Source organism: Culex pipiens, chromosome 1 (genome assembly GCF_016801865.2).
Source record: "Culex pipiens pallens isolate TS chromosome 1, TS_CPP_V2, whole genome shotgun sequence".
Taxonomy (NCBI): domain Eukaryota; kingdom Metazoa; phylum Arthropoda; class Insecta; order Diptera; family Culicidae; genus Culex; species Culex pipiens.
In genome coordinates, this window is record NC_068937.1 from 129,351,149 (window position 1) to 129,377,825 (window position 26,677).

The following is a 26,677-nucleotide window of genomic DNA, read 5'->3' on the forward strand; positions in this document are numbered from 1 at the left end:
CGAGCGTGAAGTTCGGAGAATTTTTGCAATTTCTGTGCGGCAAAATCGCGGGACGATTTTGACGCCACAAAAACATTACTAGCAGACTATTGATAATAAAGAAGAAAAACATTTTGACAGCTTAACATAAACATCACTTCTATCCTTTCTGGAGACCCTCAATCCAAAACAAGACCAATTTTGTAGTATCCACAAATTTGCTGCTTCGGAAACGGAATTAAAAAAACTGCTGAGCAGAGCCTTCAAAAGCAGCTTTTCACGAGAACATTAACAAAATGTTGCACCATTTTCACAACAAAACCGGTGAGAAATGTCAATTAAGCCGAACCCCGATTGCCCCGCATTGTCTCCCCGACCCTAAAAGTTTTCCAAATTTACCCCCTGCATCAAGCAGACGAAAGCAACTACAAAACAAACAAGCAAAGAAAATGCAAAAACAAAACCTGAATGTGTTCATTTCATAATCCGCACGTAAAACGGGCGAGCTGTCATTCTCACACATACAAAATGTAAACAATTGCCGAACCTCCCCCAAAGTCAAAACAAGAGAGCACCTCCACGCAAACAAGATGACAAAACAAAACAAAAAACTTTTGTTTACCCCTCATCAGTAACTGTCAATCCCGATTCAACCCATTTGCCAAACCAAAAACACAAAAGAAAGAGATGTAAACTCACTGTCACTGTTAGTCATTTGAAGCTCATGAAACGGAGAAGGGTTAGAAAACAAAACATAAACAAACAAGAAGAAAAAAAAATGCCGAGAAAAATCAATAAATAAAGAAACAATCAGAGAGAATGTTGAAGATCATGAAGCAAAAATTCACCAACTGCTTGATTCATTGCGAAAGAACACTTCCCTGGTGAGGCGCTATTTTTATGGCATTCGGTCGCCATTATGGCTCGCGCAGCTGTCAGTTTTTGTCCCACGCGTAGCAGCCTCCTTCGATTGAAGCAAATCACTGCGAGCAAATATTTAATTTGGAGATTGCCTTCACGCTGGATTTTTTTTTTTTTTCGTTGGACGGAATTTTCCCGAAATCAGATAACGAAAATCAAGCTAATTTACACATTGTGTGCGGGAAAATGTGCGTATCATGAATTCATGAGATTTCGTTCAAGGCTCCTTACTTGATATAAGCTGACAGATAGTGAAGCCAATTTCATTAAACAAATGAAGATCGGCTGCGTAAACACAACAACGGCGGGATTGTAATGCTCGATATCCGGAAAACGTGCCGTTTGTCCGCTTCGTTGACCCGCAGTTAGGTCATGTTGACTGGGTCATTCCACCATAGAACAACATTTAGAACAATTTTTCATTTTCGAAAAGTTTTTGACGTTTGAATAGTTTCAACAGTAATTTTACCAAAAGATTTTTTAATTGTATAAATTTTGCATAACAAAACAAACCATGAAAGCGTCACTTGAGTCCTGACGTAACTAGCCGTCAAACTTGAAATAATACATTTTAATTATTCGTCCTGTCAGTGTCACACGCCCGGCTCGTTTCCATTTTCCATCCAGAAGCAACGAGAAAGAGGTTTTCATTACGCGCTTCACAATGGAACAGAGTTAATTAACTTTTTGTTGTACCTCTGTCACAATAGACTGATTTCAATGTTTATTCAATAAAGGCTCGAAAATAGGCAACACTGCTGTCAAAATATTGTCATTTCACAACATTGATTCTTTGAATGCTGTAATTTATTCAACCTTCGCGATGACAGTTCCCTTGTGTCATGTGTCACAATGACAGCTCGCGCGGTGACACCACATCTGCGCCTAACTAACAACATTATGTTAATTATTGCTCGAACTAGAAAAGAGAAGTTGCGCCAGATTCAAAACTGCGGAACCAACTTTGAAGAACGCGGTGCGAATTTCTCCTACGAGCGCGAGTACCTACTATGCCGCGCCCAGCAATAATTAGATGGAAACTAAATTAAGTTACTGTCATCTTTGATGGGAAGCTGGCGGCACTGCTGAACGCGCTCGCTCGCCGAACTACCGGAACGAATTTTAACTCAAGTTTCGAAATTAGTGAGAGTCAAAACTTAATAAAAGATTTTTGTTTTGTTTTTAACGTTTAAGATTAATTTGCCACAATGAATTAGTTTTAATTAATAACCAAAACTTTTAATTGATAAAAATTAGTGAAACTTTTTTCTAAGTGTATTTTTTGACAAATTGATTCGATAACACGTTCAATTAGGGTTACTCAAAAAGGCACTAAACGATATACAACTTAAATTAGGAACATTTCTAAGAGTGTATTTAGACGAATAATCAAAATTCCACAAAATAGAATCATGCCAGACCATACAAAAAAAAACAAAGCTGTCATCCCATGAAACACAAAATCGCTCCGTTTGACCCATTCAATTCGGCACAAACAAGTGCAATGACCTAGTTTGAACGCTTGTGGCGTCATGATGAAATGCATTTCGTGCTATTTTCCCCTTGTTACAGGCTCCAACTCCGGGCAGCACATCCGAGAGGATGTCCGATGTCGACAGTGTTGCCAGACTTTTCGCACTCGCTGTCCAGAGTGATTTCCACGGCTTGCTGCGCGCCGTTATTGATAATAGTTCTGACAGCTCCTGTCATCTTTTCTTCTTCTTTTTTGCTGCTGGCAACCCTGCCTCTGTCCAACGACGAACAACCGTTTGTTCGTGCAAACTGGAGCAGAAGGAATGGAAATTTATCTGACGGTTCTCCCCGCGTTCTCCCGTTGTTGACCAGAATGCAGTCGCCAAACTATTTCCGAAACCAGGTCATCGCCGTCCTCATAGTTGAGTGCACTTTGGCGATCACCGCTCAACCAGAAATGCAAATATTTTAAGCACTTTAGAGCACACTGTGCCGGCCATCGCGCATAAACAAAAGGGATGCTATTCCAAAGGCATGGCATGCTTTGACGCTCAACAATGGCAGAAACCGTGAACTTTGAGGTTATGGACAAAGTTTTTCGCACTTCTTAACAGGCGGAGGCTTTATTGAATTGGATTCGCGGCCACGGCCAAAAGTGATCTCATGCCCCAACTTGAACGAGGAATTGCCCACGCGCGCGTCCACGACGCCGCTCCCGGAGGCGTCGTTACCTGTTGCACTACAAAGCCGCAGCACCAGTCAGTGGTGGTGACTAAAAGCTCCGACACGCGTGGGGATTCGCTTTCGCACTCTCTTTTGCTGTGTATAACTCGGGCAGTTTATTTTCTTGGCGAAAAGTTGTCCCGTCGTCGACGACGACGACAACGGTAATGGCCTCGAACAAAATGAGGCCATAAAATGATATTTGATGGCGGGGACGTGAGCAAAACTTGCTGCCTCGACTTTGTTGTTCGCAAAAATCAATTTAAAGCCACTTGTCACCCGGTTTTTGGGCGAATCGCCGCCGCCATTATGGCAAAATTTAATCCGGTAATTGTTTCACCGCCATTATGGCAGCTTTGACAGCTGCGCAAGAATGTTGCCTTTATGGCGCACAACCCTTCCTCATTCCGCAACTCGACACACGCTGAACGTGAATCACCCACACCGAAAATGTTAAATCACGTCATCGAGTGTGCCATGACCTTCCGCTGCGAATAAATTCAAAAGTAAACAGAAGAGAGAGAGAGAGAGAAAAAGCTCTGAAAGCCGGCAAGCCCATCATTAGTCAGTGGTGGTGGCGGCGTGCCACACGCGATTCGCGTCTGTTTACTGTCGCGCTGTTGTTGTTTACCGTCATCGTCATCTGTCAGCAGTCGTATCAGAAGTTGGAGTCAGCCGCTAGACATTAATCATTGCTGATAGTGGGGTGGCTATCAGATGTTTTATGTGGCATTTGTTATTAATTTTTTTATTCAATTAAAACAAAATTAGTTTACAGATTGGAATTTCTATGAACGAAATTCGCCTATTTTGTCGCGAATTTAAAAAAAAAATTATTCCGATTTCGCCAAAACTAACCTTTCTCAAGATTGAGTTCGGAAGAAAATGTTAAATTTGAAGAACCAAAAACGAATCAGAATTACTTTTGTTTTCCTTAAATCTTGAATAAGGTTTACTCAAATCTAGCATTTGCAAAGAAACTCATTTTTGAGTAACAGTACTTACGACGAAATTTGAGTGATTTTGTAAGAGCAATCATGCAAGTGACGTCATCGCAAACCCCACAAAAAGCTCTACTTCTCCAAGCATGCGGATGCTAAAACTGTAAACAAAAACAAAGTGGGCCGGGCCGGCATCGATGACGGCTGATGATCGCTGCTGTCGGTGTGTGCGTGACCAAAGACGACGCCACGCAAAGACTAACTACTTCAGCTCTACTTGGGCAGACTTTAGTCACTTGCAAACCGCGGTCGCGACTAGACACGATCCCTCGACTTGAGTTCGCTTCGCGATTTTAAATCTGGCTGTGATTAATAACCCGTAACATACTCCCCCTCTCAAGTGGGCACTCCCTCAACAGGTGGCGCGCGGCACACTGCGATCGATCGAGCGATTGGAGGTATTGTCGGTTTGCGTTCTTTTTGCGCACTTGTGCGCGCAAATTTCGGCTCAATTTTGGAAATAACCTCATCTGTGTATGTGAGATTGTGTGTTTGTGCGTGTTTTATTCTTTTATGAATGACACTCGCTCCAGTGGGGCGTGACTCAGCGGCGTGTTTGCCAAATGTACCGTGAATTTTAATTAAATTAAGTGAACGCGAATTCATTGCACGAAATTGACTGTCAAATTCTGCTGAAAGCGACAATGACGACCGAGAAGCAAGAGGAAGAAAAAAAACCGTTATGTGGCGCGCGTTTTTTTGAGTTTCGGCGTTCGTCCGTGGTGTGGCGCTGTTGACAGTTCAAAAAAAAACGAGGAAAATGCACTCTAATTTATTTTTGCTCAAAAAGGTTGTTGCTAGCTGGTGTAATTAAGGGTGGTTTTCGCTTTAGCGTGCATTTTTTTTTTTTTTTTCAATCATTCCGCACAAATTCCAGAGAAAAACAAACAGTAAATCACACTTTTCCAACCAGCGAGTGGGATTGTGTGGCTGCATTTTGCAGTCGAGCAAAATTAAAATTCACAACAAGTGAATCAAGGACTTTTCCAGTCGATTGGCGTTTTTATCATGTGTGTTTACAGTCGGATTAAATTAAAATAAACAAGTTAAATGCAACAGAATGCGTGTGGATTACTACCTTTTGAAACTGCTCTTTTCAGTGGAATTTTTCAGATTATTTTTCGGGCTTAATTACACTCCAGCCGACGTCAATTATTGGCTGGCTGAAAACGGATAGCAGTTGACTGTTTAAGGTTAATTAACTTTCTTGTTTACGTTACAACCCAATAACTCTAAAAAACCTCTTAGTTTTCATCGAAACCTACGCAGGTATGAGTTATAATGTCAAATGTCAAATTATGAAGAAATATTCAAAATTTTGGTTAATTTTAAGGGAAACTCATCCCAGTCTGACATTTGACATCGGAAAAACTCATTTCTAAGCAAGTTTGGTTTTGTCGAAACTGAGAGATTTGTTATGAGCTTGTGGAGAGAAAAATGTGTTTTTCGTACACTCAAAATCAAAATTATCCTCAAAAAGATTACTTTCCACCTTTTTTTCAAATTCACCCGTCGTCACCTTTTAAAATGGTTTCACTCTTTTTTAAACTGGTGTAAATTGTGACACTCTAATTTGAAACACATCAACCGTCAAAGTTAATCAGAAAATCAAAACCTTTTGTAAAGGTTAGTTATTAAATTATACTGAACAGTTCAACAAATACTTTTAAAGTATAAGGTTTTGAAAGTTTGACTTCTTTCCTAATGTAGTTGCTCTGACCATTATGACAACCTTGGTAAATTTATTTAACCCAGACACAAAAAAAAACCAATGCCAAATAAACTCTTTTCCAAATTCGGAACCGTCTTAAACACCTAATGTCCAAACCTAAATCATCTCCAGCTCCAACTCTGTTTAGGTCGTTGCTCTGGATTTCCTTTTCCGGTGCAGAGCAAGGTGGTCCCATTCCAAATCTGGAACTGGATCGCTTCCCACGCACGCATCTGTACGCAGTGTCAAAACCCCCGAAAACGAACGCCGCAACAAATGATCGCCACCCACCGGAGTAGCCAGCTTAGTCTAAATGAGTCATTGATTGTTTTCAAGTCACCATCTCAGACTACCAAAGTAGGCGCCGAGTTCGTACCTTGACGGTCATCGCCTGCTTGCGAAATCTTCTTCCTCGAATGGTTAAAAACGAAGAAAGGTCGCGAAACTGACAGCAGTGTTGCCAATCTCAAGGAAGTTGATTGAAAAGTGATAAAAGTGCGATATTTTGTCTTTGTCAGGAAAACAAAAAAAAGCAAGCTTCATGAGTGATAATCAGCAATATTAATCAGTGAAACGACGAAACGTAGTGCCAACAGCCAACAAAAAAACAGTGCTAAACGACTTGAGCGCGAGCGTCAACCCGCCGAACCCCCGGCCCAATTATGGCAGCGCAAGGACCGACGACGGCCACCCCCGCCGTAATGACATCAAGGCTTACTCAGATGCAGGTAAGTTGGGGTGTTTGCCCACGCGCCAAAAGCGCGCCAGCTTGCTTGGATTGATTTCTGCGTGTACGATCGCTATTTGCAAGGCAATTTATGGGAAAGGTCGCGCGCGCGCGACTGCTTCCCGGTTGGGCTCGCGTGCAGTTGGCTGTCAAAACCTGACAGGTCGGGTCGTATGTCAGCGGAGAGGTGTTGATTTTATGCGAATTTAAGTTTCTTTTTGTGGGAATCTTCCTTGTTTCTAGAAAGAGACTCGCCTTCTTGATTTCCAGCAATGTAGAATTTATTCGTTCTTACCTCCATTACATCACCTTGTGCAACGATGACCGCGAGTCGTTGAGTCATCATGCCCTCATCTCAAAACGGTGAAAAAGCAGTAAAACTTTGAGCGTAGTGCGGGAGATTTTTCCGAAGTTGTGGTTGTCACCATAAAATGATTTATAGCTGTGAGTCAGCAAAATATACAGAATCGCTACCTCACGATATGATGCGGAAAAGCATCACAACTTCCGAGATTTGTTTGTTTCGATATTCGACAAAAAAGTTATTCCAAGACTCTATTATGGCATCTGCTATAAAAAACAATTTGGACACTTTCTGGTTGGATTAAAATAAAACATTATCAAAATCATTTCATAGTGTATAGCAGGAAATCTTCACGTTTAAAGACCCTCGATCCATTTCTCCAGTTGATACACAACGGGTGCATCAAATCGCAGCCATAAAACCCAACCCTGCAGTAGAAAGTGGTAATTTATGGCTTCGCAAACGACATTTGTCAAGGTCAAACCAGCAACTTGCCCCAACCTCCTGCCAGGGTGCCTGCAACAGTTCCAAGCGATCATCCGCCTGCGTTGCATTCCCCGCCTACTGATGCTGCTGCTGCAGCAAGCTTGTTTTCAATTAAAATTTATGACGCAGCCCTAGAGACCCTAAATAGGGTGACTGGCCTAAGCTGACTAAATCGATCTGGCAACGTATGTTTTGAGCTTGGCAACACTGATAAGTTTTGCTGGGAGTAAAGGTAAATGCTCGTTTGGATACGTCAAACTTGTGTCTGTTTGGGTACGTCAAATTCACTTCGACCAGTCTCCCTATTAAGGATCTCTACGCAGCCCTCCCTCTTGAATAGGCGCCACCACCGCTAGATGGCACTGCATGCGTTCTTCGCTTGACAGTTACAATTTGTAATAATTTTTGCTTTATTGGAGCGACGATTTGGAGCTATGTAGAGGTCATTAAAGTTTTTTTTTCTTCTGCTCCATCAATTCGCCATTAGGGTGCTGCGCACTATTTTATTTCAGCGCCAAATATGGCGTCCAGATCATCTTCCATTTGTGGATGCGATTATTAAAAATAAAACGAAGAGTCCGCAACGCCTCCGTTTGCCATAAACCGAGCAGGCGGCGCGCACATGGTTTGTTGTTGTTTGTTTATGGCGCGATGACAACCGCCGTGTGGCATCTTTTTGCACGTCATCTGCAAATTTACCTTTTTTTTTTCTAGGGTGCGGATTGCTTACCGGATCTCGCCACCTTGCTGCGAACCAGAAAGCCATAAAAAGTCGCCGGCACCGGCTCTGATGGTAAGAAAAGGCACGCAGCACGAGATTTCTGGGCCAAGATTAGATTCATCAGGGTGGAAATGTGCCGCCGAAGGAGACGTGATTTATGCTCGGTTCCTCTTGTTAAGGTTCACCGGTGGGGGCTCGTCCCGTGCATTTAACGACAGGAACCTTTATTACACGCGCAATTTTAAAGCTTTCATCCGAATGCGGTCGCATTTGACGTTCGGCCAAAATGGCGGCGACGCCGCCATAAAAGACAGCTGACGTCAAAGTTGGCGCGTCCAATTTTCACTCCATTACTGGTGCCATAATCGACTTAAAAACACGTTCGATGGCAATCTTTGCCGAGGCTGTCAAGAAATTTAATTATCCAATTAATTAAATCTCATCTCTGTTGGCGGCAAACACTGCCGGTCCTGTTGCACGGTTGAAGATGATGGTGACCGCCTTTTCGGTTGGCTAATTATTACACCCATGTTTTACTTTATCGGAACAGAGACCCGACAAGTTTCTTCCGAGGTTTTGTGATGCGATGACACATGACTTTTGCGCTCGACATCATCGTCTCTGGCGTCGTCGGTCTACTGGAACGGAAACCACAAAACTCGGCAACGACTTGTGTTACCGGATCCTTAGCAGCCACTTTTGTGCAGGGACAAGTGGATGGGATAGATTTTATGCTAATTTTGACAGCAAGCAAAATATATACAAAATTTATCAAGTTTGGTCAAATCCATGTTAGCGTGTAATCATGACAGATACACTGAAAATTTGAGTTATTAATTATAATTATTTTTTTTCACTTATCTGAAAAAAATATCATGCAAACTTTAAATGTTTAATTTAACTGTCAGATTTGGGTAGTTTAACACAAGTAAGGTTTGATTTCACTCATTTTTTTACGAGTGTTTGGTTTTAACAAAGTTTGATTGATTTTAAATGTGCGTGTAACTCCTCTGACAACATAGTTCTGGGTCTTCCAGCTCATCACACATTCTCTACTCGTTGAAGATATTAAATTTTGCATGTAAAAGCCCAGAAACCAAAGTCAAACAGAAGCGCAACTGGTTGGCTGAGAAGCTTTGTGTTCGCGCCTCAAGGGTTTGATTAAATTGTGTGTTTGTGGTGACTTTCAAATCACACACCCCCATTACACATTTCTACAAAGCTGTGGTAAGCTCATCTAGTTAGCCATGCCGTTTTCTGAGCTGAGCTGACGAGACGAGATGATGGCAAGCTGACACGACACGACGACGCCAGCTGGGATGATAAGCTGCGAAAGTGACAGTTTTCGGCACGATCAGGTGTTAGCAACACCACCACCCACGGGGGATTAATTGGGATTTCGGTAGAGCTAAACCTTCAACTGTCAGCTCAGTGAAAAGTTAAGGCGTTCAATGTTATAAATTTGCAATCTACTTACGTGCTCACGTTGTACAAACGATTTGCGATCGTTTCACACACTGTCAAAAGCTTAATTTTCCCAAAATTTGCCCTGCAAAAGGCGAGTTGAACGTCGCCGCCATGACAGTAAAAGTTTTCTCACAACCGCAGTCACTCACGCTTCAACACGCTTCTCAGTCCAGAAAGGGTTAAAAATGCAAAAACTATGCCCGAAGAAAAGCTTCGTTTCTCACCTGGCCCGAAAAAAAAGTACGAAGAGAAGCTGTCAATTTTAATTAAAACTTTCATCATCCCGAACCGCTCTCGAGAAAACCGGAGCTTTTAGCGTACCACGGGAGGCGGTCCGGCGACCGTTCTGTCTTCATCAAGACCGACCATAAAATTTAATTCAATTTGAAAACTTGCCCATAAAACCGGGCCAGCAGGCCGCCATCTTTATTGTTCCTGTTACCTGACATTGTTGTTGCTTGCACTGGACTAAAGATGGCGCAGCGAGCGGCTAGGGGTGTCAATTTATGATGGCGGAAAGCGCCTTTTAAGACTGTTTCCGAATGGAAGAAGTAAAAAAGCTTTCGAAAATCGTTGATAAATTCTTCAGTGAGTTTCTTGGAGTGGCCTTTCACCCGTGAAAGGCAATGCAATCAAGCGGCAGGTTCTTTGGAATCGTCAAACTGACAATTGGGTCCTAAAATGAAGCTTAGATTGCTGATATTATTGTTTACAGCGATAAAGCTTATTTTTCTGAGTACAATGAACCTTTGTACGACCACAAAGAGTTTAAAATGGATTTTTAAATTAATTTTGAAAAATTAACCTCGCGGTCCTTCTTGACAGAAAAGTTCCTACTTGACAGCTCGTTCCAAGGGGACCATAGTTGATCCATCGAAAAAAGGTTGTCTTTTCAAAAAAAAATTTGCATTAAAATGAAAAAAAGTGATCAGAAATGGTTTTTAATCGTGTTTTATACCGTTGTACATAAAAATTGACATAGGGCTTTAGTACCCAATTCATCAGAAAATGATTGCCTTAGGGCATCTCCAGCGCTGGGGTGCAAATCAAATTTGCACCCGGCTCATGAATACCGAGATCAAATTTGCCACCTTGAAAAAATTCCGTCATCCCCACCGCTAGGGTAGCAAATTTGCCACCGAAACAAGCCCACCGCGGGGAGCAAATATGGGTTTTTATCATTTTTTGCTCTCGTTTACCTTCAAAATCAATAATTATGTGTTGATTCATGCCTAGAAATGCTAAAAGTTTATTAAACTTTTTAATCCTATTGGAAATTTCAAAGAATTTCATTTTTCGAAAATGTCGGAAGTTAAATCATTTGCTACCCGATTTGATTCCCACCAAATTTGCTCTCGAGTTTGCCCCCGAGTTTCCCACCGCGCGTAGCAAAGCAGGTATCAAATTTGATCTCAAGTTCATCTGTAGAAGAAAAATATGTGTCGGTACCTGTCGGGTACTCATTTTCTGATACCCGACAAGTACCGGCAAGCCGGGGGCAAAGTTTTGAATGCGTGTTTCGGAGATTTTTGTATGTCTGCTATTGTGTATGATTCAAATATCCAAAAATTCAAAAAATTCAAAAATTCAGAAATTCAAAAATTTAAAAATTCAAAAATTGAAATATCCAAAAATTCAAAAAAATCAAAAATTCAGAAATTCAAAAATTTAAAAATTTAAAAATTCAAAAATTTAAAAATTTAAAAATTCAAAAATTTTAAAATTTCAAAAAATAAAATTTAAAAATTTCAAAATTTGAAAATTTAAAAATTTAAAACATTCAGAATTCGACGGTAACATTTCAAAAGGCATCATGTACATTTTGACACTTTCTGGGTTCTTGCATATTCTGAAAGTACTCCTAATAAGCTACCTCTCCACCAAAAATGAGCAAAAGTTACTTCAGTAAAGTCTATTTAATCTTGATTTTAAATAAAGTAACATAAACAAAATCTCTGCCATCAGCAATCCCTGTTTATATAGCCCTGTTAACCTGTCAAACAAGACTACATGAACCTCGTGATGAAAAAAAAGCATCATGAACAAAGCGCCATGTACATCCGGCGAAGAAAAACGAATCATAACAAAGCGCCCCCCTCAATGACAGCAGGGTGATTTCGACGTTGGTGATTTCAAAAGGAGTTATGTTTGTTTTTCTCAAATAAAATTACGGAAATGATGTTTTATTGAATTTGGATGATCAAGTATCAATAAAAGCAACGTTTTTCATCGTTTGTTAGGCCAATGCAAATATTTAAAAAAGTTTTTGTCCCTCGGCCCTGGCCCGGGGGGGGGGGCGGGGGGCATAGTCTTCACATTTAAATGAAAAAAGTGTTTTAAAATGCATTTTACACTAGATCAGTTGTTTTGCAATCATTGGTTTTCAAAAAATCTAAGATCTGACAAAATCAAAAATTGTATCGAAAAAAAAAAAGATTTTGCATCGATAATTTTCAAAAAACCTTAAGATTTTTTAATAAACCCAAACATGCTTAAAATGATTTTAAACGCAGGAGAATGTATTTTAATCTGATTTCAGCTGGTTGCACTTGAATTTTCATTGAAATTTGGAAGTTTATTGTAAAAATATTTTTTTGCCCCCTGATTTTTCGGGCCAATTTTGAACATGACAAAAACTTTTAAAAATATTTGTACCAGCCTTATCATTAGAACTTCTAGAATTCCAAAATTCTAAAATTCATAAATACATAAAAATCCGAAATTTAAAATTCAACAAAACAAAAACTCAAAAATGCGTTTTGAAAGATTATAATTTGTTTTTGATTTTATTTAAACTTTTACATTTTTTTTCATTTAATTTTTTTTATTAATGAATTTTTGAATTTTTGAATTTTTTGAGTTTTTGAATTTATAAATTTTTGAATTTTTGAATTTTTGAGTTTTTGAGTTTTTAAATTTTTGAATTTTTGAATGTTTGAATTTTTGAATTTTTGAATTCTTGAATTTTTGAATTTTTAAATTTTTGAATTTTTAAATTTTTGTATTTTTTAATTTGTTTATTTTTTTAAATTTATTTAATTTTTTTAAATTTATTTAATTTTTTTAAATTTATTTAATTTTTTTAAATTGTTTAAAATGTTTTTAATTTTTCTAAATTTTTCAATTTTTTTTTAATTTTTTAAATTTTTTTTAATTTTTTTATTTTTTTTGATTTTTTTTTTAATTTTTTTTTACTTTTTTTAATTTTTAATTTTTTTTTAATTGTTTTAAATTTTTTAATTTTTTTAATTTTTTTTTTTACATTAAAAAAAGCAAAAAAAAATTTTTTTCCGTGCATCATTCCATTTGCCACAGTAGCAAACCAGCAGCATAGCGGGTAGCAAAGAGAAATCCCGAAGAACTGAGAGCAAATTTGCTACCGCGACAGGTACCGCGGTGGGGTTGACGTCGGGTGCAAATTTGATTTGCTTCGATGTTTGCTACCCGCGCTGGAGATGCACTTAGAAGATCATAATATTTGCCTTTTTAGACAGGAGAAGCGGTTTAGGATTAGTAGACGAATTGCATTGGCAAAAACATTCCAACACTAATTGCCACCTTAAATATTCTTAAAGTTTTTACTATGGCAATGCCCAGTGTTGCTAGTTTGTCAAGACTTGTCTTGTCCCTGACTGGCTCCTACAAACAAAAAATAAACAAAACAAAAATAAATAAAAATAGTAAAATGTAGACTCTTTCCATTTTATTCCCCTCACCAATGTTTGGACTGCAAAATGTGCATCCAGCAAACTCCAGCTGACATATTTATCGTTGTGTAACATCCTCCTAACCTCACTCTAGCGCCACTTCTCCACACCGCAAACCACTTTGTCGACGTCCCTCGCCCACGGAAACCGGTGAAAGATGCAATTCTTTCGTCGTCATCATCATCATCAGCTCTTCCTTCGCTGAATAAACGACGCCATTGTTGTAAACAACTTCCGGCGGCTCCCTGTTGTTCCAGCCCTGCTGCTGTGCGATGACAGCTTTGACAGGACAGCAGAAATACAATGTTTTGTCGGCGATGATGTTCCGAGAAGCGCGCAAACAACACCATTCCGGCAGGCTGGGAAATTAGCAGACGTCTTCGTTTGTTTTAATGGCGGCCATCTTGGAAATCCATTTGCGGGTGGCCTTTTCTACCTGTATTCAGATTCAGCCGTTAATTATGCAACATGTGTGCAGGGACCACGTGACGATGTGACCTTCTCTTTGCCTATCTGTCCTAAATGTGCATCCGGACATTTCTTTGTCACCCTTTGCCCTATTCTTCCCGGGAGGTGTACAGAATTTAACATCCACGTGAATTCCGTGCTCAATTGAGCGTGTACACGTCTTATAGACATTATTCAAAGGTATGTCAACCTTAGATCCCTTTCTCTACCATTGAAAACCAGAGTAGGCGACGTCTTCTTCGCCCTTTCTCATCTAACTTGGATTGCCAACCGTGACATAACCTCAAAATTGCCCCATTTACCCTGGTTTGCGCGTTTTGACATGTTTTGTGTGTACACAAGACGGAACGGAATGTGTGCGACCCACAGCCGGAAGGTATTTTCCCTTGCCGCCGCCGTCGAACCGTCCTCCTTCCTGTCAATGTCAACGTGATCCGGAGGGGGCAGCAGGTGAATCTTCTTGAAGAAATTTCTGCTAGAAGCGGATGTCAAAGACACGCAGGACCTGGCACGTGACATCCTAGCATTTCACCGTACGACCCAGGTCTGAGGCATTTTGAAATTTGTTGAAAAAGCGGAATGAAAGTGTCGTGTGAAAGGGGTTCTACTGTTATCAACAAGACAAAATGCTTGTCGATGGAACGTTGTAATGAAATGTATGAGCTGGCTATTTAAATAACAAATTCTTCATTAATTTTTTTCTTTAGAAGTTCTTATCAGTTATGAGCAACGTTGAACGGTAGTGTTACTATTTTGACAGTTACACGCTAACTTAAATCTAACGACATGACTTTACACATTTATTATTTCCACCAATTTCCCCTCAACCGATGTAAACAAATGACACCATAACTGTCAAAAAACAAACTAGGACATACCCAGAAAACTATCGTAAAATTTATTCCATCCCGCTGCTCTCCGCCAACTTTCACCAACTAATATCAATTATGGTGGACGAGATTGATGATAAAAATTTGATCTCGCTGCACACTGCGTGTGCCTGTGTATGTGTGCCCATCTGTACGTGTGCCACACAGCGAGTAATTTATTGCGTGCGGAACGAGCAAGAACTTGTTCTGTTCAGCTCAGCGCGATCCAAGTAGTCTGTGAGATTTGAACGTCCCACGTGCGAAAAAAAAACTATCCAATCGGTTCCATTACGGTTTCCCTCCGTGCACCGCGCACATTCGCCACTTTTGAGATTGGTTTTTGTTTTCAATCAATTTCGTTGCGAAAACATTCGGAGCGCGAGAGTTGGAGGGTTGGGTACTTGAAAAATGTATGAAATCCCAGCATCGTCGTCGGATGAAAAGCAAACCAACCTCCGATTAACGATCCCAAACCACACACTTGACCCAGATTTTCAAAAAAAACTGGAGGCAACGCGCCGGTTCGACGGAAAAGTGAGTCACTGCCATTGACAGTGTAGGGTCATAGATTTGAATTCAAGACTTTTTTTTGTGACAAATTTGGCTGTCAAATTAAGAGTAAATTTTATCCAAACTGTCTGAGCAACAAACTTCATTCAAAACAAAACAAAATAATATTTAAATGTTACTTATTTTGGATAAGCGTGCTAAGAAAACTTTGAATGTCAAATTTTGCTTTTAAAATTACTAGAGCCCAACTCAAGATAAATCGTGCCAATTCTTAGTTGCAATCTATGCAAATTGATCATCCGCGGTGATGATCATCGGATTGACGGACTCCCAGACAACAAGCTTAACTTTGTTGACGTTTAACAGCACGCCACCGTCTCGAAATCGGATTTGCTAATTCGCGTTTGCTTTTAATTAGCATTTGCGAAGCACTCTCTAGCGGGATAAGAGTTGGATGATGAGTGGTCCAGCGCTGGTGCTCATCAAGAGGTTTGTTCACTTTCTGTCAAAACTTATCAGAGCTACCACAGACTCGACTACAGAGCTGTTTTTAAAAAATGCTAATTTGATCGAGACTTAGTGCTTATTTTGGGCATGCATTGAAATAGTACTTTATGAATAGCTATAAAGTTAATTTCAACATATTGATGAAAAACAGAATAAATTTGAAATACTGTCCACTAATCAACGCCACCTGGACCAATTTCCATAAAAGTGCCAGAGTTGTTTACCACACACACTCGCCATTCAAGGGGGAAACCTGAACTAACAGTAAAACGCACAATCACCATTAACTCTCATGCATCATTCATTCGTCAATATATCCCGGCACCAACAACTGCAGCTTTTCCGTGTTTTTTTTTTAATTTGACGTAAGCGCCACTTTTTATAATTCTAAAATTCTAAAATTCTCAAATTCTTAAATTCTAAAGTTCTAAAATTCTAAAATTCTAAAATTCTAAAATTCTAAAATTCTAAAATTCTAAAATTCTAAAATTCTAAAATTCTAAAATTCTAAAATTCTAAAATTCTAAAATTCTAAAATTCTAAAATTCTAAAATTCTAAAATTCTAAAATTCTAAAATTCTAAAATTCTAAAATTCTAAAATTCTAAAATTCTAAAATTCTAAAATTCTAAAATTCCAAAATTCTAAAATTCTAAAATTCTAAAATTCTAAAATTCTAAAATTCTGAAATTCTAAAATTCTAAAATTCTAAAATTCTAAAATTCTAAAATTCTAAAATTCTAAAATTTTAAAATTCTAAAATTCTAAAATTCTAAAATTCTAAAATTCTAAAATTCTAAAATTCTAAAATTCTAAAATTCTAAAATTCTAAAATTCTAAAATTCTAAAATTCTAAATTCTAAAATTCTAAAATTCTAAAATTCTAAAATTCTAAAATTCTAAAATTCTAAAATTCTAAAATTCTAAAATTCTAAAATTCTAAAATTCTAAAATTCTAAAATTCTAAAATTCTAAAATTTTAAAATTTTAAAATTCTGAAATTCTAAAATTCTAAAATTCTAAAATTCTAAAGTTCTAAAATTCTAAAATTCTAAAATTCTAAAATTCTAAAATTCTAAAATTCTAAAATTCTAAAATTCTAAAATTCTAAAATTCTAAAATTCTAAAATTCTAAAATTCTAAAATTCTAAAATTCTAAAATTCTAAAATTCTAAAATTCTAAAATTCTAAAATTCTAAAATTCTAAAATTCTAAAATTCTAAAATTCTAAAATTCTAAAATTCTAAAATTCTAAAATTCTAAAATTCTAAAATTCTAAAATTCTAAAATTCTAAAATTCTAAAATTCTAAAATTCTAAAATTCTAAAATTCTAAAATTCTAAAATTCTAAAATTCTAAAATTCTAAAATTCTAAAATTCTAAAATTCTAAAATTCTAAAATTCTAAAATTCTAAAATTCTAAAATTCTAAAATTCTAAAATTCTAAAATTCTAAAATTCTAAAATTCTAAAATTCTAAAATTCTAAAATTCTAAAATTCTAAAATTCTAAAATTCTAAAATTCTAAAATTCTAAAATTCTAAAATTCTAAAATTCTAAAATTCTAAAATTCTAAAATTCTAAAATTCTAAAATTCTAAAATTCTAAAATTCTAAAATTCTAAAATTCTAAAATTCTAAAATTCTAAAATTCTAAAATTCTAAAATTCTAAAATTCTAAAATTCTAAAATTCTAAAATTCTAAAATTCTAAAATTCTAAAATTCTAAAATTCTAAAATTCTAAAATTCTAAAATTCTAAAATTCTAAAATTCTAAAATTCTAAAATTCTAAAATTCTAAAATTCTAAAATTCTAAAATTCTAAAATTCTAAAATTCTAAAATTCTAAAATTCTAAAATTCTAAAATTCTAAAATTCTAAAATTCTAAAATTCTAAAATTCTTAAATTCTTAAATTCTTAAATTCTTAAATTCTTAAATTCTTAAATTCTTAAATTCTTAAATTCTTAAATTCTTAAATTCTTAAATTCTTAAATTCTTAAATTCTTAAATTCTTAAATTCTTAAATTCTTAAATTCTTAAATTCTTAAATTCTTAAATTCTTAAATTCTTAAATTCTTAAATTCTTAAATTCTTAAATTCTTAAATTCTTAAATTCTTAAATTCTTAAATTCTTAAATTCTTAAATTCTTAAATTCTTAAATTCTAAAATTCTTAAATTCTTAAATTCTTAAATTCTTAAATTCTTAAATTCTTAAATTCTTAAATTCTTAAATTCTTAAATTCTTAAATTCTTAAATTCTTAAATTCTTAAATTCTTAAATTCTTAAATTCTTAAATTCTTAAATTCTTAAATTCTTAAATTCTTAAATTCTTAAATTCTTAAATTCTTAAATTCTTAAATTCTTAAATTCTTAAATTCTTAAATTCTTAAATTCTTAAATTCTTAAATTCTTAAATTCTTAAATTCTTAAATTCTTAAATTCTTAAATTCTCAAATTCTTAAATTCTCAAATTCTTAAATTCTTAAATTCTTAAATTCTTAAATTCTTAAATTCTTAAATTCTTAAATTCTTAAATTCTTAAATTCTTAAATTCTTAAATTCTTAAATTCTTAAATTCTTAAATTCTTAAATTCTTAAATTCTTAAATTCTAAAATTCTAAAATTCTAAAATTCTAAAATTCTAAAATTCTAAAATTCTAAAATTCTAAAATTCTAAAATTCTAAAATTCTAAAATTCTAAAATTCTAAAATTCTAAAATTCTAAAATTCTAAAATTCTAAAATTCTAAAATTCTAAAATTCTAAATTCTAAAATTCTAAAATTCTAAAATTCTAAAATTCTAAAATTCTAAAATTCTAAAATTCTAAAATTCTAAAATTCTAAAATTCTAAAATTCTAAAATTCTAAAATTCTAAAATTCTAAAATTCTAAAATTCTAAAATTCTAAAATTCTAAAATTCTAAAATTCTAAAATTCTAAAATTCTAAAATTCTAAAATTCTAAAATTCTAAAATTCTAAAATTCTAAAATTCTAAAATTCTAAAATTCTAAAATTCTAAAATTCTAAAATTCTAAAATTCTAAAATTCTAAAATTCTAAAATTCTAAAATTCTAAAATTCTAAAATTCTAAAATTCTAAAATTCTAAATTCTAAAATTCTAAAATTCTAAAATTCTAAAATTCTAAAATTCTAAATTCTAAAATTCTAAAATTCTAAAATTCTAAAATTCTAAAATTCTAAAATTCTAAAATTCTAAAATTCTAAAATTCTAAAATTCTAAAATTCTAAAATTCTAAAATTCTAAAATTCTAAAATTCTAAAATTCTAAAATTCTAAAATTCTAAAATTCTAAAATTCTAAAATTCTAAAATTCTAAAATTCTAAAATTCTAAAATTCTAAAATTCTAAAATTCTAAAATTCTAAAATTCTAAAATTCTAAAATTCTAAAATTCTAAAATTCTAAAATTCTAAAATTCTAAAATTCTAAAATTCTAAAATTCTAAAATTCTAAAATTCTAAAATTCTAAAATTCTAAAATTCTAAAATTCTAAAATTCTAAAATTCTAAAATTCTAAAATTCTAAAATTCTAAAATTCTAAAATTCTAAAATTCTAAAATTCTAAAATTCTAAAATTCTAAAATTCTAAAATTCTAAAATTCTAAAATTCTAAAATTCTAAAATTCTAAAATTCTAAAATTCTAAAATTCTAAAATTCTAAAATTCTAAAATTCTAAAATTCTAAAATTCTAAAATTCTAAAATTCTAAAATTCTAAAATTCTAAAATTCTAAAATTCTAAAATTCTAAAATTCTAAAATTCTAAAATTCTAAAATTCTAAAATTCTAAAATTCTAAAATTCTAAAATTCTAAAATTCTAAAATTCTAAAATTCTAAAATTCTAAATTCTAAAATTCTAAAATTCTAAAATTCTAAAATTCTAAAATTCTAAAATTCTAAAATTCTAAAATTCTAAAATTCTAAAATTCTAAAATTCTAAAATTCTAAAATTCTAAAATTCTAAAATTCTAAAATTCTAAAATTCTAAAATTCTAAAATTCTAAAATTCTAAAATTCTAAAATTCTAAAATTCTAAAATTCTAAAATTCTAAAATTCTAAAATTCTAAAATTCTAAAATTCTAAAATTCTAAAATTCTAAAATTCTAAAATTCTAAAATTCTAAAATTCTAAAATTCTAAAATTCTAAAATTCTAAAATTCTAAAATTCTAAAATTCTAAAATTCTAAAATTCTAAAATTCTAAAATTCTAAAATTCTAAAATTCTAAAATTCTAAAATTCTAAAATTCTAAAATTCTAAAATTCTAAAATTCTAAAATTCTAAAATTCTAAAATTCTAAAATTCTAAAATTCTAAAATTCTAAAATTCTAAAATTCTAAAATTCTAAAATTCTAAAATTCTAAAATTCTAAAATTCTAAAATTCTAAAATTCTAAAATTCTAAAATTCTAAAATTCTAAAATTATAAAATTCTAAAATTCTAAAATTCTAAAATTCTAAAATTCTAAAATTCTGAAATTCTGAAATTCTGAAATTCTGAAATTCTGAAATTCTGAAATTCTGAAATTCTGAAATTCTAAAATTCTAAAATTCTAAATTTCTAAAATTCTAAAATTCTAAAATTCTAAAATTCTAAAATTCTAAAATTCTAAAATTCTAAAATTCTAAAATTCTAAAATTCTAAAATTCTAAAATTCTAAAATTCTAAAATTCTAAAATTCTAAAATTCTAAAATTCTAAAATTCTAAAATTCTAAAATTCTAAAATTCTAAAATTCTAAAATTCTAAAATTCTAAAATTCTAAAATTCTAAAATTCTAAAATTCTAAAATTCTAAAATTCTAAAATTCTAAAATTCTAAAATTCTAAAATTCTAAAATTCTAAAATTCTAAAATTCTAAAATTCTAAAATTCTAAAATTCTAAAATTCTAAAATTCTAAAATTCTAAAATTCTAAAATTCTAAAATTCTAAAATTCTAAAATTCTAAAATTCTAAAATTCTAAAATTCTAAAATTCTAAAATTCTAAAATTCTAAAATTCTAAAATTCTAAAATTCTAAAATTCTAAAATTCTAAAATTCTAAAACTCTAAAATTCTAAAATTCTAAAATTCTAAAATTCTAAAATTCTAAAATTCTAAAATTCTAAAATTCTAAAATTCTAAAATTCTAAAATTCTAAAATTCTAAAATTCTAAAATTATATTATTATAAAATTCTAAAATTCTAAAATTCTAAAATTCTAAAATTCTAAAATTCTAAAATTCTGAAATTCTGAAATTCTGAAATTCTGAAATTCTGAAATTCTGAAATTCTGAAATTCTGAAATTCTGAAATTCTGAAATTCTGAAATTCTAAAATTCTAAAATTCTAAAATTCTAAAATTCTAAAATTCTAAAATTCTAAAATTCTAAAATTCTAAAATTCTAAATTTCTAAAATTCTAAAATTCTAAAATTCTAAAATTCTAAAATTCTAAAATTCTAAAATTCTAAAATTCTAAAATTCTAAAATTCTAAAATTCTAAAATTCTAAAATTCTAAAATTCTAAAATTCTAAAATTCTAAAATTCTAAAATTCTAAAATTCTAAAATTCTAAAATTCCAGAATTCTAAAATTCTAAAATTCTAAAATTCTAAAATTCTAAAATTCTAAAATTCTAAAATTCTAAAATTCTAAAATTCTAAAATTCTAAAATTCTAAAATCCTAAAATTCCAAACTGGCTCAAGGTTGCATTAACGTCACTTTGTTGAAAAAAACACCTGGTTCAATCTGCCGATGGTCATGTGTCACTCTCGAATGGACCCGGCTGGACACAAGCAGTTCTTGGTGTATACTGCCTGTTGAAGAGATGGCCGCGGAGCGAATGTTGACACACATGACGGTTTGTGTGGCTGGAAGAGCCACATTATTCATGCATTAAATAGCCAGGATGTACCAATTTTCGATTTATTGTTAATGGAAACTGAGTAGTTTGACTAAATTTTAAACAGTTTTGAGTAAACCTCAATTAACGTACACAAACAAATTGTCAAAAGAGGAAGCACTGAGAAAAAAAAATTATCGAACAAGCTACATTTGCTCATGAAATTTCAAAAAGTCTAAAACATTCAAGCTTTAAAGCCAACCCAATCGGGCAGTAATTTGTCTGAGCACACGATTCCGCCGAACACGGGCCAAAGCTTTTAGCTGATGGACATGTAACCAAACATAACCTCACACCACCCAGCGCTCTGTCCGCCAAACCTGTGGCAAACGTCACGCGCCACGCGCCAGCGTCAACGGACCGAATGACCCCTCAGGAGGGAGTGGGACTAAACACGGTAAACGTGTCCTCCGGTTGTCCATCCCGAGAAGGAAGGGCGGAGGGGGCATTCCGCACTTTAGAACGTGTGCGTCACCGAGCGGCAACAAGACAGAGTTTGGACAGAGTCATGCAAATGCTTTAACCTGTCAATTAGAACGGGGTTGGGGGGAACATGTTCTGTGTGTATTTTCGAAGAGGGTTAGGAGTAGGTTTGATGGGGATTGGTCATCAAGTTGGGGTGTTCGAAAAACCGGAAATATACTGAAAATTTTAAAAATCAAGCTCCTATGAAAAAGGTATGGTGACGATGGTCTTTACGCAAAATGATCAACATTTCTTAGGAGTGTTTTAAAGTAAATATTGTCGCTGTCTAGTGCTAGTAGCTGAACATCCCTATTATTCCACCGCACTATCCCGATAATTATAGATCATTTGTGTGTTTGTCAATTTCCGCTGTCCAACCCTTCTCCAAAACCCCCGCGTCGTCAGGATTGGGACTTGAAGAGCACTCCAAGCCGGCCCGGCCACCACCGCACACAGGGGGAGGGTGGCCAGTCCACCGGTAACCGCGGAACGTGACGGATCGATTCCGGGTGGTGTTTGCTGCGCGCGTCTCCTTCAAGTATGCAACCGCACCGCGCCCGCTGGTGGCGAAAGGCTTTTGCGAGTTTGTAAGAAATGAACAACCATCAGCTGTCTTCGTCGGCTTCGTCTTCGCTGCTGGCACGTGGCACGCTCATCAACGGCGCGGTCAGTATCAGCCTGGACGATTCTTGGACCGGTCGCAGCCTGCTGGAGGTGCTGAACCGCACCGGGAGTTACGATGTAAGGCATAAATTAAGGCGCACTTCTTAGAAGTGGTAATTCTCGCGGCATGCTTCGATCGAAGCAAAGCGTCACTGCACCATTAGTGCAAACGAAACAACCCGATTTATCGATTTGTGTCTCTCTGTTTTCGAGGGGAAGCCATGAATAATTCAGCTCCGGTGTGGTAGATATCGACGACGATTGATGGCCAAACTGACGGGCTGACAACCACCTGCTGCAGTCCTGCTAGTCGGTTTCGGTTCGACGGTCCTTCTAGGAGGAGGAAGAAGAGTTGGACAGTTTTTGTACAAGTTCAAGGTTGGTCGTTAGATTGGTTGGTTATTGCGTTGCAATTAATTTTGGCTTAGAGTGAATTGAATTATTTTAAGATTAAAGCGACAAATAACAATTTGTTAGTAAATTATTTCATTAAATTTTAAAATAAAACAAGAGAGTCTAAATTTGCTGACCAACAGCTTAATTTTGACGTTTGAGTGCTTGTTAATTCATTTATCTACTTCTTTCAGTGGGTCTCGTGGCGCAGGGGTAGCGGCTTCGGCTGCCGATCCCGATGATGCTATGAGACGCGGGTTCGATTCCCGCCTTATCCACTGAGCTTCTATCGGATGGTGAAGTAAAACGTCGGTCCCGGTTTCTCCTGTCTCGTCAGAGGCGCTGGAGCAGAAATCCCACGTTAGAGGAAGGCCATGCCCCGGGGGGCGTAGTGCCAATAGTTTCGTTTTATCTACTTCTTAAAAAATAATAATGTGTCAATCTTCGTCAACACACACAAGCAGTTGCCCCGACCTCTCACCGATTTTGATAAAATTTTCTTTACGGGGTAATTTTGTTCTCTGATCACGAATCGGAACTCCATTATTCGAAATCTCGTGACGGTGGGGCGTTACGACCCCTTAATTTGCACAGCTCGTACAGTACAGCCGCACAAATTCGGTCGACAAACATTGTGATGTTTTGAGCCACAAATCAACATTAGAACGATTGATTTCACTTGCATTACGTGCATAATTAGCTTGGACATGATTTATATCATTCTTTACGAGTTTTAAACATAATAAAACATTTGTTGCGTAGCCAAACAACAAGCCCGTAATATGCAAGAAACACTGTAACTTGTGAAAAGCGCACACACACACTGTCACAATTTGTAGAAGTGTCAAATGGACTGAATATAGAGCCATTCTCTCCGAAATGGACGAAGTTATTAATCAGTTATTTTATTGATTTGGTGGCAGTTTGGTGATTGTTTTTTCAACGGGATTGTGCAACCCACCAAAAAAACATATTGCCGGTGGTTGGAGATTCGGGGGACGGCTCTCATTCGTGTGCTGAGCGATGAAAGCCGGGCGCTGAGTGTCAACAAGCGGTAAGCAAAAGTGGTGAAAATTTTCGCCCTAATGGGCAATTAGCGATTTGCCAAGAAAAAAGTGAAGAGTGCTATTTTTATTGCTTTATTTCTAATTTAGAAGGAAAAAGTAAATTATTCTTGCCCACCAAAATGAAGATAATGACTGCACGTATCATTATCAAGCTCAATTTCGTTGAATTAAGTTTGGTAGACCCGAAATAGGGACAAATACCCTATGAAAATTCAAAATTCAGAATCCTTTAAATGAATTTTGTGATCGATTTGGTGTCTTCGGCAAAATTGTAGTTATGGATAAGGACTACGCTGGAAAAAAAATGATAAATGGTAATTTTTTGTGATTTTTAATTTAACGTTTTGTTACTAAAAATGATTTGCAAAAATAACACTATTTTTATTTTTTATTTGCTGATATGTTTTAAGAGAAATCAAATGCCAACTTTTCAGAAATTTCGACCGAGTTATGAATTTTTGTATCAATAGCGTTTTACCTAAACTTTGCCGAAGACACCAAATCGATCAAAAAAAGTCCGATTTCGTAGAGAATTGCTTTTTCTCAAGCTTTAAAATAAAGTCATTATAACTTTGCCGAAGAGATGAAATCGATCAGAAAATTTGCATACAACGTGTTTTCAACCGTTCAAATTTACCACTTTCATTGAATCATTTCTTCTATTGTTAATAAAATTAGCATAATTTGTTGAACGTTACTTGCCTCTGTTTCCGGTGTTGTTTTTGTTTCTCCTTTCCAACTTTGATATATAATCCAATGACGCAAGTAAAAAAGTAACGCAACCGGAAACTAAACAACTTCAAATAATGGAGAAATTCCAATCGATGCTTTCGAAACTCTACACCCAGCGAGAGTGACTGGCACACAGTCAATAGTTTGCCTTCCTGTTGAAACTGATAGCTCTTGGTCGGAGCTTGCAGCAAATCTTGCAAAGTTGGTCCAGAGAGCTTCCTGCCCTTAGGGTAAAATTGCAAATGTTGCACTTTTTATTCTGTCAAACTGGCCTTGGTCCACTATTGGCGACCTTACCCTTTTCTTAAGAAGAAATTCGCTGAATTGCACTTTCCCACTTACTATTCACCAAATAAGTGTGCGATTGTGTGTTTATGTGAGGATGTGTGTGTGTGTGTATCAATTCTCGATTGCATTCCATTTTGTGCATCGTTTGAAGTGCACTAAGTAACTGCAAGTGCAAATCGGTTACACTGTGAGAGAAAATTAGTCAAATTTCAAAATTTCAAGTTGTTTGACGTTTCGGACACCTTTTTCGCAAAAGCACTCTTCCTCAGGGTACGAAAGCGCCATCTTTTTCCCACTAGCGCAAACTTGACAGCTTTTTTTCCACAGTGCGTCAGCAGCAGCACTCAAGAAAGTTCATTTCCTTCGCATAAACAAGAACCATCTCCGCGGGTCCGTCCATTTCCGGGGCCCGGGTCGATGAGATTGCACAAAGGCAAAAGTTTCTGCGCAAGTGGCTCGAATCGAAGCAGGGTGCATTCAAGTGGAATTTGAAAATTTCGCCATATTGCAAAACGGGGAAACGAGAGAGTGCAAACATGAGCGAGCTTTCCAGTATTTCAGGGAGGATTATTTCATCGTTTTTCGTATTTCTTGTCTGGTAAGGGCCAAGTTCGTAAGTTCCCTTCGCAAAAGGAGCTTGAGTTTCCGGTGAGATTCTCCGTGCCCTGCAAATTGCACAATTTGCCGGTTCCATTGGATCTCAAAATCTCATTTGTAAGCAAATTTCACCGACAACGTCGTCGGACTTTTTTTTTTGCTACGCCAAGTCCCCGTAGGGAAATGGCAAATGAACAGTCAAGCAATTTTCCCTTTATTGAATTTGGTGATGGGGAGAGCAGCAGCTAAAAAAAAAATCTACGAGAAAAGAAGCTCAAACGAACTCCGGCGAGCCAGACAGTGAGGGAAATGATCGAAAATCGTAACATAACCTCGAAAAAAAAAAGTGAATATCGCAGTGGTCGACAAAATTTCACAGTAGGCGATGTGCCCGGAGGTAGAATGGGAAGGAAATTTATGCTGTCAATCAAAGTAAACAAACCCGCAAACCAGGAGGTTCCTTGGATGCGGATGGGTGGATTAATGGAGGACGACGGAAATTAAACCTTGCTCCCACCCTGGAATCAACTGGGATTACTTTGTCACATGGCCCGGACAAGTTCCGAACTTATTTGTGGGAAATGTGGCCATTGTTTATGGGCAAAATTTGTAATCCTGTTTGTGACTCGGTTTGTGATCATAAGATTGATGGTGGAAAAGTTACATTTCTGAAAAAGCTTATTTGCGGGTTTAATCCCGTGTAAAATTGTAAAGGATAAGGATTTCAATAAAATTCATTTTGTAACATCCAACAAACCATACACTGTTTACTACATAAATTCAAGGCCCAATCCACAAATGACGTTGCATTTTTTATGGATTGACGAAATTCTTATCAACAAATCCGATCTGTTTTCTTCAAACTTATTTAAAATTGCTAAAAACTTGTACAGATAGGACATGTTGATTGCATAAAAAATATTACGTCTAATTTTATAGCAAATTTATCCAAGCCTCAAACCACCTCGCAAACATCGCTCGAACAAATCAGG

At 35.0% G+C, this 26,677-nt stretch overlaps 1 protein-coding gene across 7 annotated transcripts in view; it reads left to right on the forward strand.

Annotated features, from left to right (window-relative positions):
- LOC120424277 (uncharacterized) overlaps nt 1-26,677 on the forward strand; it is a 51,365-nt gene that overhangs the window by 3,884 nt on the left and 20,804 nt on the right. The window contains exons 1-3 of one of the 7 annotated variants that reach the window (XM_039588345.2): nt 4,337-4,495; nt 6,327-6,536; nt 8,040-8,118. The exons of 1 other annotated variant lie outside the window; for it this stretch is intronic. In XM_039588345.2, the coding sequence (XP_039444279.1) occupies nt 8,116-8,118 (3 nt within the window). In that variant the 5' untranslated portion in view covers nt 4,337-4,495; nt 6,327-6,536; nt 8,040-8,115. Of the gene's footprint in view, nt 1-4,336; nt 4,496-6,185; nt 6,537-8,039; nt 8,119-22,435; nt 22,687-22,835; nt 22,987-26,677 lie in introns of those variants that run through there. 5 more of the 7 variants (XM_039588343.2, XM_039588348.2, XM_039588344.2 and 2 more) reach the window with 5 other exon arrangements.